The following is a 12,289-nucleotide window of genomic DNA, read 5'->3' on the forward strand; positions in this document are numbered from 1 at the left end:
ATTCTGCAGTTCCTCAGCTGATGGCAGCCATTGATTTTGAGAGACAGAAACTTCGGGCTCAGAAGTAGCAGTAGGAAAAATGCAGTTATCTGGGGATAGCAGAACAGGTTCTCGGAAGAAGTGGGCACCGAGGGGCTGGTGAAGAATCCCAAGGGGATGGTAAATGGAGACCTAGATGACTCAGTTTCAGTCTGAAAGGCTGACTGGGAACTGGCTCATGGGGCTTCTGGGGAGCCACACAGGGTCACCTTGTTCACTTCATATTGTCAGAGGAACCCATTTCAAAGAGACCTTGACCCTGGTCTGGGTCACATTACCCCATGGAGCTTTCAGCACAGGCTGGCACTGATCTAGTGCAAGCATATTCCATCTCTTCCCCCTGAATCACCCCTGGCTCCTGCACAACCCTTCACGAGCCTCACTGGCTGATGCCTCACCCCAGCACGCCACTGAACAGCACCAAGAATGGCATTTGATCTCAAAGGTAGAGAAGGCAGGTGGAAACAGAGCCCATACCAAACCTCTCTCACCTCATTCCTGAGGAGACAGGAAATAAAGAGTGCTTTCTTCTCCTCTTACCTCTCCTGCTGGAAGAGAAGTAGCGGCAGATAAAGACAGACAAGCAGGGTGATGATCATCTCAGATACTCACGCTTCTTTGTCAAGCTTCTGCTAGACTCGTGCCAAGAGCTGGCCCTCTCTGCCAACCACAGCTCCCTTGCCATCTGCAGAGTGCTTGTGCATGTTCTCACACGGTATCCCCAAGTGTTCTCCTCACCTGTTCTGCAACCCTCCCTACAGCATGAGCCATAGACAGTCCCTCCTCACACAGGTATATTCTTGCATTCCCTTGGGGAACAGACCTTGGGCAACCTTCAGGAGACACCCTACTTGGGTCTTCCTGTGGAATTCCACGCCACTCTTCCTAATGCAAACACCCTTGAATGTGCTCTTTCACACAGCCCCAAGATGTGGCGCCTCCTCGTGCTGCTCTGCTCCCAAGGAATTGCCTTTTCAGAAGGATTCACAACACCCTCCACTCTGAATTCACACACAAGCCAGTACGGGAAGACTCGCAACCCTGAATGCTTTATGAACGTTGTAAGTTGGGTCACTTTCTTTCCCTTTCTTTCTAAATTGTCTCTCCCAGTACCACTACCACTGCTCCATCACTAACAGTCCCTGTCAGGAGGCTAAGAAAGGCCCCTTCTACATTTGCCTCTTTCCCAACCTGCCTTTTCCAAACCCGCTGCACTGGAGTCAACACTGCAATGAGGGCTGGCTCTGAATGTGCTAGGAACAGACGCGATTCTTGTGCATTGCACAAGGACAGACACATAGCACTGCAATGGAGAGTGCTGGCTTCTACTTTTAGATCCAAGGCCAGGCAACTCCCTAGAACTTCCTGAGGGACACTGGGCATTCAGGCTACTGAATTTTGACCCCAGCAACAGGATTCTGCCCTGAACTGTGGCCAGAGCACAGATTGCATGCTCCAGTCCATACCAAAGTGAACAAAAGATTTCTCTGCCTGCATTTAGAGTAAACCCCAACAGATATATGATGAACACGTGGCTGGGCCATGCCTCATAACACTTGTTTGCGGTCATCTTTCTCAACACATGTTGGTATTTTGGGCTACCACATAAAGAAGGGAAGAGTACAAACCTGGCAATAGGACAAAGATTCCTCCAGCACTATAATAGAGAGCACCAGCCTAGAAGAAACCTTGATGCTCCTGTCCAAACAGCTAGAGCTGCCAGAAAGGATTCCTTTGCAGTTGAGGCATAATCTGGTTTCTACTCTCAAGGGAAGCAAAGTCTTCCCCTTCTGTAACAGCCTATTTGCTCAGTACAGTAGTAAAGGAGGATGAACCCCTCCTGCAAACAGCAGATTCTCACAACACAAAGTAATCCAAGACACCTTGCTCTGAATCACCAAAGATTTCCTCATAGTGCATGCAAAATGAGGTGTAGGTGGTCTCACGAGTTTCTTAGTGACAAGAGCTCCACCCTTGTTTGCCTTACCTGTGCAGCTTGCCTAATCACACTTTGGCAAGAAAAGATTCGTTATGGACCAAAACCCACAGCTTTTGGCACTGTCTAATACAGATACTGCTGCATGTTTACTCTCTAGAAAGGTAGGATCTGTATCACTCATGTAAAACATGACAAACTATCTCCCAAAAGGTTAGTCACTCAATACAGTTCTGCTTTGGCCCATAATATGGAGTCCAATACCAGACAACCACCACCTAAGCAGGTCTGAAGAAGACTTTGATGCATCTTTTTAGAAGACCTGTGATATTTATTCTCAGCCATGGCCCCTGTGGCCAGGGGCCTTGCACTACCATCACAGAACAGCCCACATCCACACCGCTCAGCTTGGTTACCCTCCAAAGCAGGATGGCTTTATGTGAGCTGCTTAATAGCATCATCCCTGAGGTCTGAAAGAACAAAGGTACATCTAGGAGAAGTAGAGAGCACTAGAATGCTCAGGGAAAAGCTGCTCCCAGGACGGTCCTAACACATGGCACCACATAAAAGCAAGTTGCAGGGCCCAGCAACAGTCTCATTTACTGCACAGTTGAACTCCGTCATCCTGCCACTCTTATAAGACTGTGTAGTGCTTGGGTATCACTGCTACAGCAATTACTACCTAGCCAAAACCTAAACAATATGGAGTATATCAGGAAAGCTCCAACTATAACTAGGTGCTCCTACCTGAGCAAACGCAGCTCTTGGTATTTCATTTGGAGGGATACAGCATTAAAGAGCATACACAAACCACATCACACAAGCACAGCTCAGCTGCTCTCACTTCCATTTGCGTCTTCCAGCCTCCATGACGATGTTATAGCATACATCTGATCATCCCCAAAAGAGAGAGTCACAGGTCATGCTATCCTACAGGAATCTCTTCTGGGTCCCTTCCTACCAGTACAACACAGACCAGTAGAGAAAAAAGCCAGCAATATGTTATCACATTCATCCATCTTCCTGGCACATTCTTGTCTACCTTCACATTCCTGGACAGAAGCAGCCACCTTCTGTACCCATCTCTACACTGTAAATGGATGTTGACAAGCTCTCCTTTGGCTTCCCACAGAGTGAAATTATCAGATATCATGGATACCCCAGTGAGGAATATCAAGTTACCACAGAGGATGGATACATTCTTGGTGTTTTCAGAATTCCTGCTGGGAGGAACAGCCAAAACACAGGTGTGACACAGGTGTTATAGGACATATGGAAAGTCTGAAAGCCAGCTCTTACGTGGGTCCCCCATCTTTCCCCTTTGCACATGCAATAGCATGTTCTACACCTTTCCTTAGCAGGAGCACCTAGTCAAGAATGTGGCCTGAATTCTGAATCCAGCTGAAGCCCACACATTCAGTGTCTCTTATCCTCATTTCAGACTTTTTCTAATAATTTTGTCATATCCCAGTTTTTTTCTTTCCTGCGGGCTGATGGAGGGTTTGGTACACTGGATTTGGGGAGTGTTTGCATTAACACCCTAAGTAATATGCATTTAAAATAGAAGCCTGACAACAGTTTCTCAGGTTGGGCATATGAATATTAATTCCTAGCCTTCTGAAGGACAGAGATATTCTCAAGGAATGTCATAAGAGATCAGGTCATCAATGAAAATCAAATGCATTAAATGTGTTTCATCACTTATTCTGAATGGAATAAATATTTATGCTGGAATTTCAGGTGCCCTGGATTCTGCTACTTTGTTTAATACTCCTTGTTAGAATTGTAGAATAATTTATTTTAAATGTCTCCTCCTATCTGTATCTCCTTCTTTGGATATCTGGACCTCCTTACTCTCAAAGTAAGGTTAACCAAAGTTAATCAAGGGCCTCTCAGCCCTGCTCAGTTGGTAACTGAATGAACCTAAGGGTAGATACGCTTATTTGCAACAATTATTCTGTCTTACATACACTGTTATGTCTTCAGCAGTTTTTGGCTATGGGTAGATGGTTTCAATGTAGGGGCGTCTATGGTGGCTTTACAGTGCAAGAGGAGGTGGGACAGGCCTTCTTATTAAATTCTTTATTTGCCATCCTGTCATGAAATGGTTATGAAATATCATGAAACAATTCCTGCTTACATGGAAAAAATCCTTCAGGTTTCTCAAAGCAATATCTGTGCATAGTTCTCCTGGGAACTTCCTGAAGAACGAAAGATCTAATACCTCTCCCAAACTAAACTCTTCACCTCAATCTTAAACACACATTAACTACTGCTCCAATATAAGAATACTTTCATCTTTTCCAGGGAAAAAGCCTGTAGTGTTCCTACAGCATGCTCTTCTAGGAGACGCTACCCACTGGATTTCTAACCTGCCCAACAACAGCTTGGGCTTCCTGCTTGCAGATGCTGGCTATGATGTCTGGATGGGAAACAGCCGAGGGAACACTTGGTCTTTAAAACATAAGACCCTTAATCCCAGCCAGAAAGAGTTCTGGCAGTTCAGGTACTCTGTAGAGGGAGAATTACTCAAGACAGAAACTTGGAGGCAACTAGATAGCTTCAGCCTGATAGTCTTTACCTAAATCAGCATCAGAACAGGGTCTACACCAACCAAGGAGAGTAAAGAACCAGATAAAGAAGGATGGTCACTGCTACTCAGAGTTGGGTGCATCAGCTGGGGAGGAGATTTCAGACACTGGGAGATTGAACGGAATGTAGAGGAAAAGGGAGACAGTGCTGTGAGAAGGAGACCAAGAACCTCTACTGCAGCAGACTGAGCAGCCTTGTCTAGAAATTTCTGATCTCTCACAGCTGAATTAAACCAAGAGAGAAATAAGTTTTATAACCCATGCTGGTGAAAGCAAGGATGAAATTCAGTTCCCCAAGGGCTGCAGCTGACAGGTGAAACTGGCATCTCCTTTGCAGAGAGCCCAAGGCATCAGGCAGCCTGGCAGTACAGCTGTGTCCCTCTGCCCCCTTCCCCAGCTCAAGCAAGAATGCAGACAAAGTGAGCAACCTCATCTTTCAATGGGTCCTGGTTGGTGCACTGAACAAAGCTGACATTCAGTAACTCACACTGTGATAGCCAAATTACCTGCTTTTTGTGTTTCTCCTCTGCAGCTTCGATGAGATGGGTAAATATGATATTCCAGCAGAGCTGCACTTCATCATGAACACAACTGGACAGGAGGATGTATATTATGTTGGTCACTCTGAAGGCACAACAGCAGGTAATGTCAGGACACTCACGGTTCACAACCATTCATCTTCCTATCTGATCAGTAGGTGGGTCTCCTATTAATTCAGTTGTTTTTCTTTTTTGTGGAGAGCTAGCAAACATAGAAGTGCTTTCTGAACTGAGATTTGGCAAATACGCAAAACTTTTCTAAAAACAGCTTTGGTTACCCTTAATAAGCAAAGAAACCTAATAGCAGATCCAAACAGAGTTCAGCTTTTAAAATAATGAGAGACATGATGGTGATTATTTACTGGGTACTTCAGGTACTGGCACTGGGTATTTTTCTTAAATTCTCAGCAACAGGCATTTGCATAAAGTTCATCTTTCATATTAAGGCATGCATTTATTTTCCTTGTGAACAGGAAGGAATAACTAAAATGATAAAACAGCACCTATAGTACATAATTTCAAATAACAGGAGAAAAGGAAAAAGAACTCAGCATTACTAAGTCATGTGACTTGATGGCAATATTACAATTTAAAGCATAGTTCATGAGTAGCTATAACTGGCCACATTATTGTTTTAAAACATATTGGCAGAGACTGAAAATTAGGAAGGAAAAAAACACTAATAACTTATTTTCTCTTAATGCCAGCCTTTAGCACAAACTCACTTTATAGCCTCTGAATGCAACTCACTTTCAGCATCAGCTGAAAGTTCCTGACGTTTATGGTTTATGTGTAAGATCCATGAATGGACATTGAATAGAAATGAGCAATTTCCAGTTCATTAGTGTAAACAACCCAGAAAAAAAAGAGAAGTAAATGTGGTAAAATCATCTAATGTCACAGCTCCAGACCTTTTCTTTCTTTTCCTCTCATAAGAGTATTTAAAGACCCTTTTGGCAAAATGATCTATCTGGGCTTTCTTCAGCTGCTGTGATGCAAACAATCAGTTGAAAACACTCAAAGCTCCTGGTATTCAGCTAATTATTCTACAGTTTCATGGAAGCATAAACATAAACCTTCAGAGATCAGAATCTGAAAAACTCATTTTAGAGGGAATTGATTTTATCATGTAAACCTCATTGACATGTTTCCTACAAAAGCTGTAATGATAAAGACAATGTCCAGACATGCTTTAAACCTCAGAACGAACTTTGCCTCCCAAATAAAGTTCATTTCAAAACTTAGCTTTAACGCTTGCCGTACTTAAAGCATGCAGCACAGACAAACATGGACAACACACAATCTAGCGTAATTTCTTGTTTGCTGCCAACTGCTTATTTATTTACTTTGCCTGTGGAAGATGTCATCACTAACTCAGGCGGTCTATTGTGTTTGCAGCCTTCATAGCATTTTCTACACACCCTGAGCTGGCTAAACGGGTGAAAATGTTCTCTGCTCTGGCCCCAGTAATCACAGGCGTGGATGCTACAAGCCCTCTGATTAAGATAGCAAGGATTCCTGAACCACTGATCAGAGTATGTAATCTTTCCTTCTAAAAGGCCCTATGTCTGACTTACCTTTGCAGGGTTCACTCAACCTAAGACGAAGTGTTCCCAGACAGGTAGGATGCTGATACTGAGCTTAGGATAAATCAAGTGCTCTTGAAAAATCTGTTCCCAGACTTTGTGGGGAAAATAGTGGAGATACAGGGCTTGTAGCGGCAGATCCCAGTGAATTAGGAGACTTGTGAAACTGTCTCATCATAGGACTCTTGCCGTTAACTTTTGCTGGTCTTGTGCAGGAGGAACTAAACCAAAGCTACAATAACAGCCGTGACAATCTCTGGGACTTCAGAAAGGAGTGAGCATTGAGGTCACTACACTAGAAACGGAAGATGGCTTCCTCCAGGATTCATGCCAGTAATACGAAGGAGGAAGGATATATGATGCACTATGGGAAAGAAGATGTTTTAAGGGTACTGGGAGGGCAAGCTGTTCTGGCAATCTTTGAATACTGAGTCAGGAGGCTAGGCTATTAGCATCAGTTTGCTGCAGAAAATGCTCCTGCAACAAGAAAAATGTATTGCACTTTTCCCTTCCGTCAGTTACTACTTGGCTGCAAAGGAACCATGCGCCAGAATGAATTTCTGAAAGGACCCGCGACACAGCTCTGTACAAGCCTGGATAAGTTTTGTGGTCATATACTCTGTAACATAGCTGGAGGCAACATCAGAAATCTGAACACAGTAAGTATGTGCAAGAACACCTACTCAAAGTAAAAGTGATTTGGGAAGCTACATTTGTGCACTCTGTCCTTATCTAGCAACTGTTACGCATATAAACGTACACAAACCACAACGTGGTTCTTAGCAGACCAAGGGAATGCCAGGACATTGTATGGTGCAAACAGTGCCAAACAGGACTAGAGCTAATGATGGATGGGATCAACAACTAGGCACATTCCAATCCCAGAAAGAAAGGATGGAATTCAGTCTGGAGCTATGTCACACACGGCAACAGATGTTCCCCCTTTCTGGGCTAAGCCAACCAGATTTTGGTCATACGCAGATACTCTTTAAAAAAAGCCAGTGAATGATGGAGTCAGACTTGTTGGTAATACAGTTCCCAGTTTCCTTCTTTAGCATGTGGGGACCACGGTCCTCTGAGTACTGGAATAATTAAAAGACAGGAAAAAGCTCCTTTTCTCTTCCCACTTTTCAGACTACTTGCATCAGAACTTGGTCCCAAAGCACTACTCTAAGGGGCATTTTCCCATTGCTGTTATCCTTAGAAATGGGCCCAACAGCTCAATCCACGACAGTACACCTACAGAAAGTCCTTCCACTGTGCCTGAGGAGTGCAACACACCTGCAGTGGGAGTCACAAAGACTAGTGCATCAGTGAGAGGGGACAGGAGAGGCAGGAGAGTTGTCCCAATGCTTGCCAACACAGGGATGCTATAGTGTGTCTTAAATCTACTTTACAGTGTCCAAACTGTATAGGACCTGGCCTGTGTAATATTTATTACCATAATATCTGTAAAGACTGGGGTCCATTGTTCTCCATTTATAACTACACATAAAAGCACATACGGGAAAGCACTGAGAATCAAAGGTTCAATGCAAAATCAATTAAAGACATTGTAGCTCTTTTGAATTGCAGAGCTAAACCATTAAGGATCTTTCCTGTCTTGGGTTAACTCACTAATGTGGTTCTAATCACTAATGGGCAAGATAACAAGTCTGAGGAGGAATCTAGAGAGATGGAATTGGAAAATCTCCGTAACAGAAGTATAAAAATACAAATAGAAGAAAAAGCAATTTGTTCTGTAAGCTGGCTTCATTAGCTTAATGAGTGTAAAGTGTACACTTACGGTGTAGTAAAGGACTAAAGTGAAGAGAAAAACAAATCTTGAAAAGACTTATACATGCACAAAGGTCTGCTGTGAGGTGAGAAATCTACTTTGAAAGGATTGGGGTGGGGGGTGGGGGTGTTCCCTGCTGTTGCTGAACCATAGGATCCCACAGTAGTACTATCTTCATGGAACAGACTCACTTTCATGGAGAAAGCGTGCAGATGCATTCTATTAACCAGCTATTCCTAAGTCTGCTTTTCACTTGTCTGTCTGATATTTGAAAAATAACCTGTTAAAATGGGGGTTTAACACAGCAGCAGTATGTTGTTCAGGTCTCTCACAGCTTTATTGTGTCACAACAGTGGATCACTGCCTTTGTAACACTTCTGTTTTCTCTTCAGAGTCGGATAGATATATACGTAGCACATTCCCCTGCTGGAACGTCAGTACAGAACATTCTTCATTGGCATCAGGTATAACTGCGCACTGACATATAAACAGACTCTTAATACTGCTTTTTTGTGCAACCAGTAGCCTACAGGGAAGTCCAGAGGTGATGGGTCTGGGAAACTGCCCATCACACCTTCTCACGTGCTCACCAGTCACAGCGGGAGCACTGTTTTCCATGGCTCACCAGACTATTGCCTGAACTGCTCCTTTGGTATCAGGTACTGACATTTCCCCAGGGCATATCTAGCTTCTCTGCATGTTGGGCTCTAATGGCTTCCAGCCTTCGTATTTATTTATGAAGACATTTGCCTTGAAAGCTGCAGAAGTGAACACAAGCACGGTCTAGGCACTTGGCAGGCAGTAGGAGGATCACGGAAACTTGAGCAGCCAGGGGACGAGCCAGACAAAGAAGTGATCTGGGTTAAAACTTTTCTTCCAGAGGGTTAATTGTAGCCTGGATCACCGCCCAAAGCTAGTTAACTGCACTAACACCTCTGCTGCTACAATGGCAAAGTGGGGAAATGTCTTACACTACTACATACATGACAAGCAACACCACTACAGGGATGTTCCCAACAGCCAGTTTTTTCCAAAGCCCTTTAAAGTCATTCTTGCCGCTGTCCAGATCCTGGATTCGAGTTCTCTAAAGGTGAGTTTCCATGTATGCACTGGCAGATCTGAGCTTGTTCTGCTCATGGTCTGAATCAGACCAGCACAAGACAGCTCCAGCCAAGAAACTAGACACATCACTGCATGTGTCCCAGTACACCTGCTGAGCCAGGATATATCCGCACACATCTTATAAGCAGACTCCTCATTTCTGCGAACACTTAATATGGGGAAGAGTATAGGTGTGCTCCTGAGAACACCCCTCACAAAAATTCCCAGCAGTCAGTCCTGCAGGATACACCTACCCAGAGCCAGGAAACTGGGACAAAACCATCCACGACCAGCCTGTTTTGCCAGCCTCTAACAAAGTCAAGGGGCTACAAAGCAAACACAGATACAGCAGCAGAGAAGAAAATAGCACAGGCAACACAGCAAGCAGATCTCTAGCACATTCCCAGCTACCTGAAACCTTGAAGTCAAGGTTTTTTAAGCTGACAGACACTGACTTTCTCTCAACCTGTGTTACCTACAACCACTCACAAACAAAATTACTTGTCAGGTTAGTGCGAAAAATAAAACAAAAGTGACAAAAAAATCTCAAACAATAAACTCCAGACAAATGTATACTTAACTCTTCACTCATCAGTCTTGTAGGGCACAGACCATGTCTTCTGGGCAACACAGGCTCAAGGAGGCTAATACCTTGTGTCTAATGTTTCACCTCAAAACTGCTGTCAGAGCACAACTCAAGTACAGCCAAACACTTAAGTACAGAGCATCTGCAAATGTTGCCACTGCTGTGAGCAGACCAAACTGACACGCAAAAGACAAGAAGTGTAAGGAGAGATCTTATATTACACTAGACTAGTAACAGCCCTGACATATGATAGACATTCAGGTCCTATTTCCATGTGATAACTGAACCCAAATCTGCATCGCAAACAGGGACCCCAACTTCAGTTAACTAAGGTAGTAAAGCAAAATCTTAATAAACATAACAAGAAGGACAGCTGAGGATCAGGAGAAAAAGTTAGCAAGAGTAAAGGCGATGAAACCACTTACCCTACGACCCATCCTCCGTAGCCCTGGAATCCTGCAACCAGAAGAAGGGGTGGGAGTAACTCGTGGTTAGCTGCCTGAGCCTTGGCTTCGATCACAGGCAAGAAAACACCTCCTGCACTCTGCTTCTGGATCTCTCAACACTTACATCCTATCTGCTCTTTTAACAGCTAGTAGTTAAAGACAGATTTCAAGCCTATGACTACGGCTGTAAAGAAAACATGAAGAAATACAACCAGGTAAGGCAATTCAGTTTTTCTGAGAACTCATCCTCGGCTCCTGGCAAAACTAAGAATAGAAAAGTTCAGATTTTATCCCCTGTCATTGCTACAGAAAGGGGGAGGAGAGTGGTCTGAGGTAATGTTGCACCTGAATCTAATACTTGTAAGTGTCGAAGTCTATTCACAGACAAGGCATAGACAGATTCTTGCAGACAGCTAACAAGTTCATTTTGCCTCCCCTACTGATGCAGGGATGTGTCCAATGACATGTCAATTTACCTGCCATTCCCAAAAGGCTAAGAGCCACATCCAGGCTCTAGGACTGAATGAGTATGGAGCTCTTCACTTCCCCCAAAATCCTCAAGGTCTGCCTTTCAGTTAAGGGAGGAAATGAATCTCACAGCTACAGTGACCTCTCCAATTGGCTGACAATCATTTCACTTTTAATTAGCACATTTGACTTGCAAGTGTCCTGTGCTGTATCACGACAGGCTGCTTTTCACAGACAGAAAGGCTCCAGAGTTATAATCAGTCATTTCTACTCATGCACACTGTCTCAAAAATTTTCTAGAGGGAAATTATAAATGGCCAAAGTATTACCTTGCCACTTCAGTCTCAAGCATAACAACTAAGACCAACAGTTGCACTCTGTGCCACAACAAAACTTAAAGACCTTCCCACCCTAAATATACACATTATTAAGCTCCACAGTCCTTGCCTGATAAACACAGACACTGTGCTTTCCATATCCCAACCTGTGGAAGGGCACAACCGAATGGTAAACTGCAGGACAACTCTTAGCCATGCATGCAGGAAAGACACAGGAATAGGATGGATTGTTCCTTTGCACTGTAGACAAAGAATGGGGTTAGGGCAATAAACGCTGGGAGGGTGGCCTTCATCCTTACTGTTTTCCTGTAGTGAGTGCAGAAGGGAAAGAGAGAGATGCTTGCAAAGAATCCTTTCTCTAAACACAACTTCTGATATAACAACATTCACTCAGATCTCCTCCTTTTCTCACAGTCTACTCCTCCTGCATACAAGATAGAGAAGATAAGCATACCAATTGCTGTTTGGAGTGGTGGAGACGACAAATTTGCAGATCCAAAAGACATAGCAAAGTTACTTCCTCGAATTACTAATCTCATTTACCATGACCATTTTCCTGCTTGGGGACATCTTGATTTCATCTGGGGCCTTGATGCAACTGAGAAAATGTATTGGAAAATCATTGAACTCATAAAAAAATACTTTTGAAACCACATGCACAGTGTTGATTCACTAGGTAAAAACCTCCAAAATTTCTATTTGGCGATAAGGGTGATACCTGGGGAAGAGGTAAATACACAGATACACATCATGGATACCAGTATAGGTATTTATCTGCACTTGTTGGTTTCTTGCTTTCCTCATTGTTTGAGGTTTTCCATGGTATTATTGTGTCTGCTGTCTTCCTGAGAAGGTTGAGGCGTACAGGAATGAAAGCTGAAA

At 43.7% G+C, this 12,289-nt stretch overlaps 1 protein-coding gene across 1 annotated transcript; it reads left to right on the forward strand.

The window, feature by feature from the left end:
- Positions 1-962: 962 nt before the first annotated feature.
- LOC119153874 (lysosomal acid lipase/cholesteryl ester hydrolase-like) lies at positions 963-12,217 on the forward strand. Its single transcript, XM_037400823.1, has 9 exons — positions 963-1,100; positions 3,108-3,222; positions 4,283-4,481; positions 5,099-5,208; positions 6,504-6,640; positions 7,210-7,350; positions 8,861-8,932; positions 10,748-10,816; positions 11,822-12,217. Exons 1-9 carry the CDS (start codon positions 969-971, stop codon positions 12,053-12,055), a joined length of 1,209 nt encoding a protein of 402 aa, XP_037256720.1. The 5' UTR covers positions 963-968; the 3' UTR covers positions 12,056-12,217.
- The last annotated feature ends 72 nt before the right edge of the window (positions 12,218-12,289 follow it).

The sequence above is a fragment of the Falco rusticolus genome, chromosome 9 (genome assembly GCF_015220075.1).
Source record: "Falco rusticolus isolate bFalRus1 chromosome 9, bFalRus1.pri, whole genome shotgun sequence".
Lineage (NCBI taxonomy): Eukaryota > Metazoa > Chordata > Aves > Falconiformes > Falconidae > Falco > Falco rusticolus.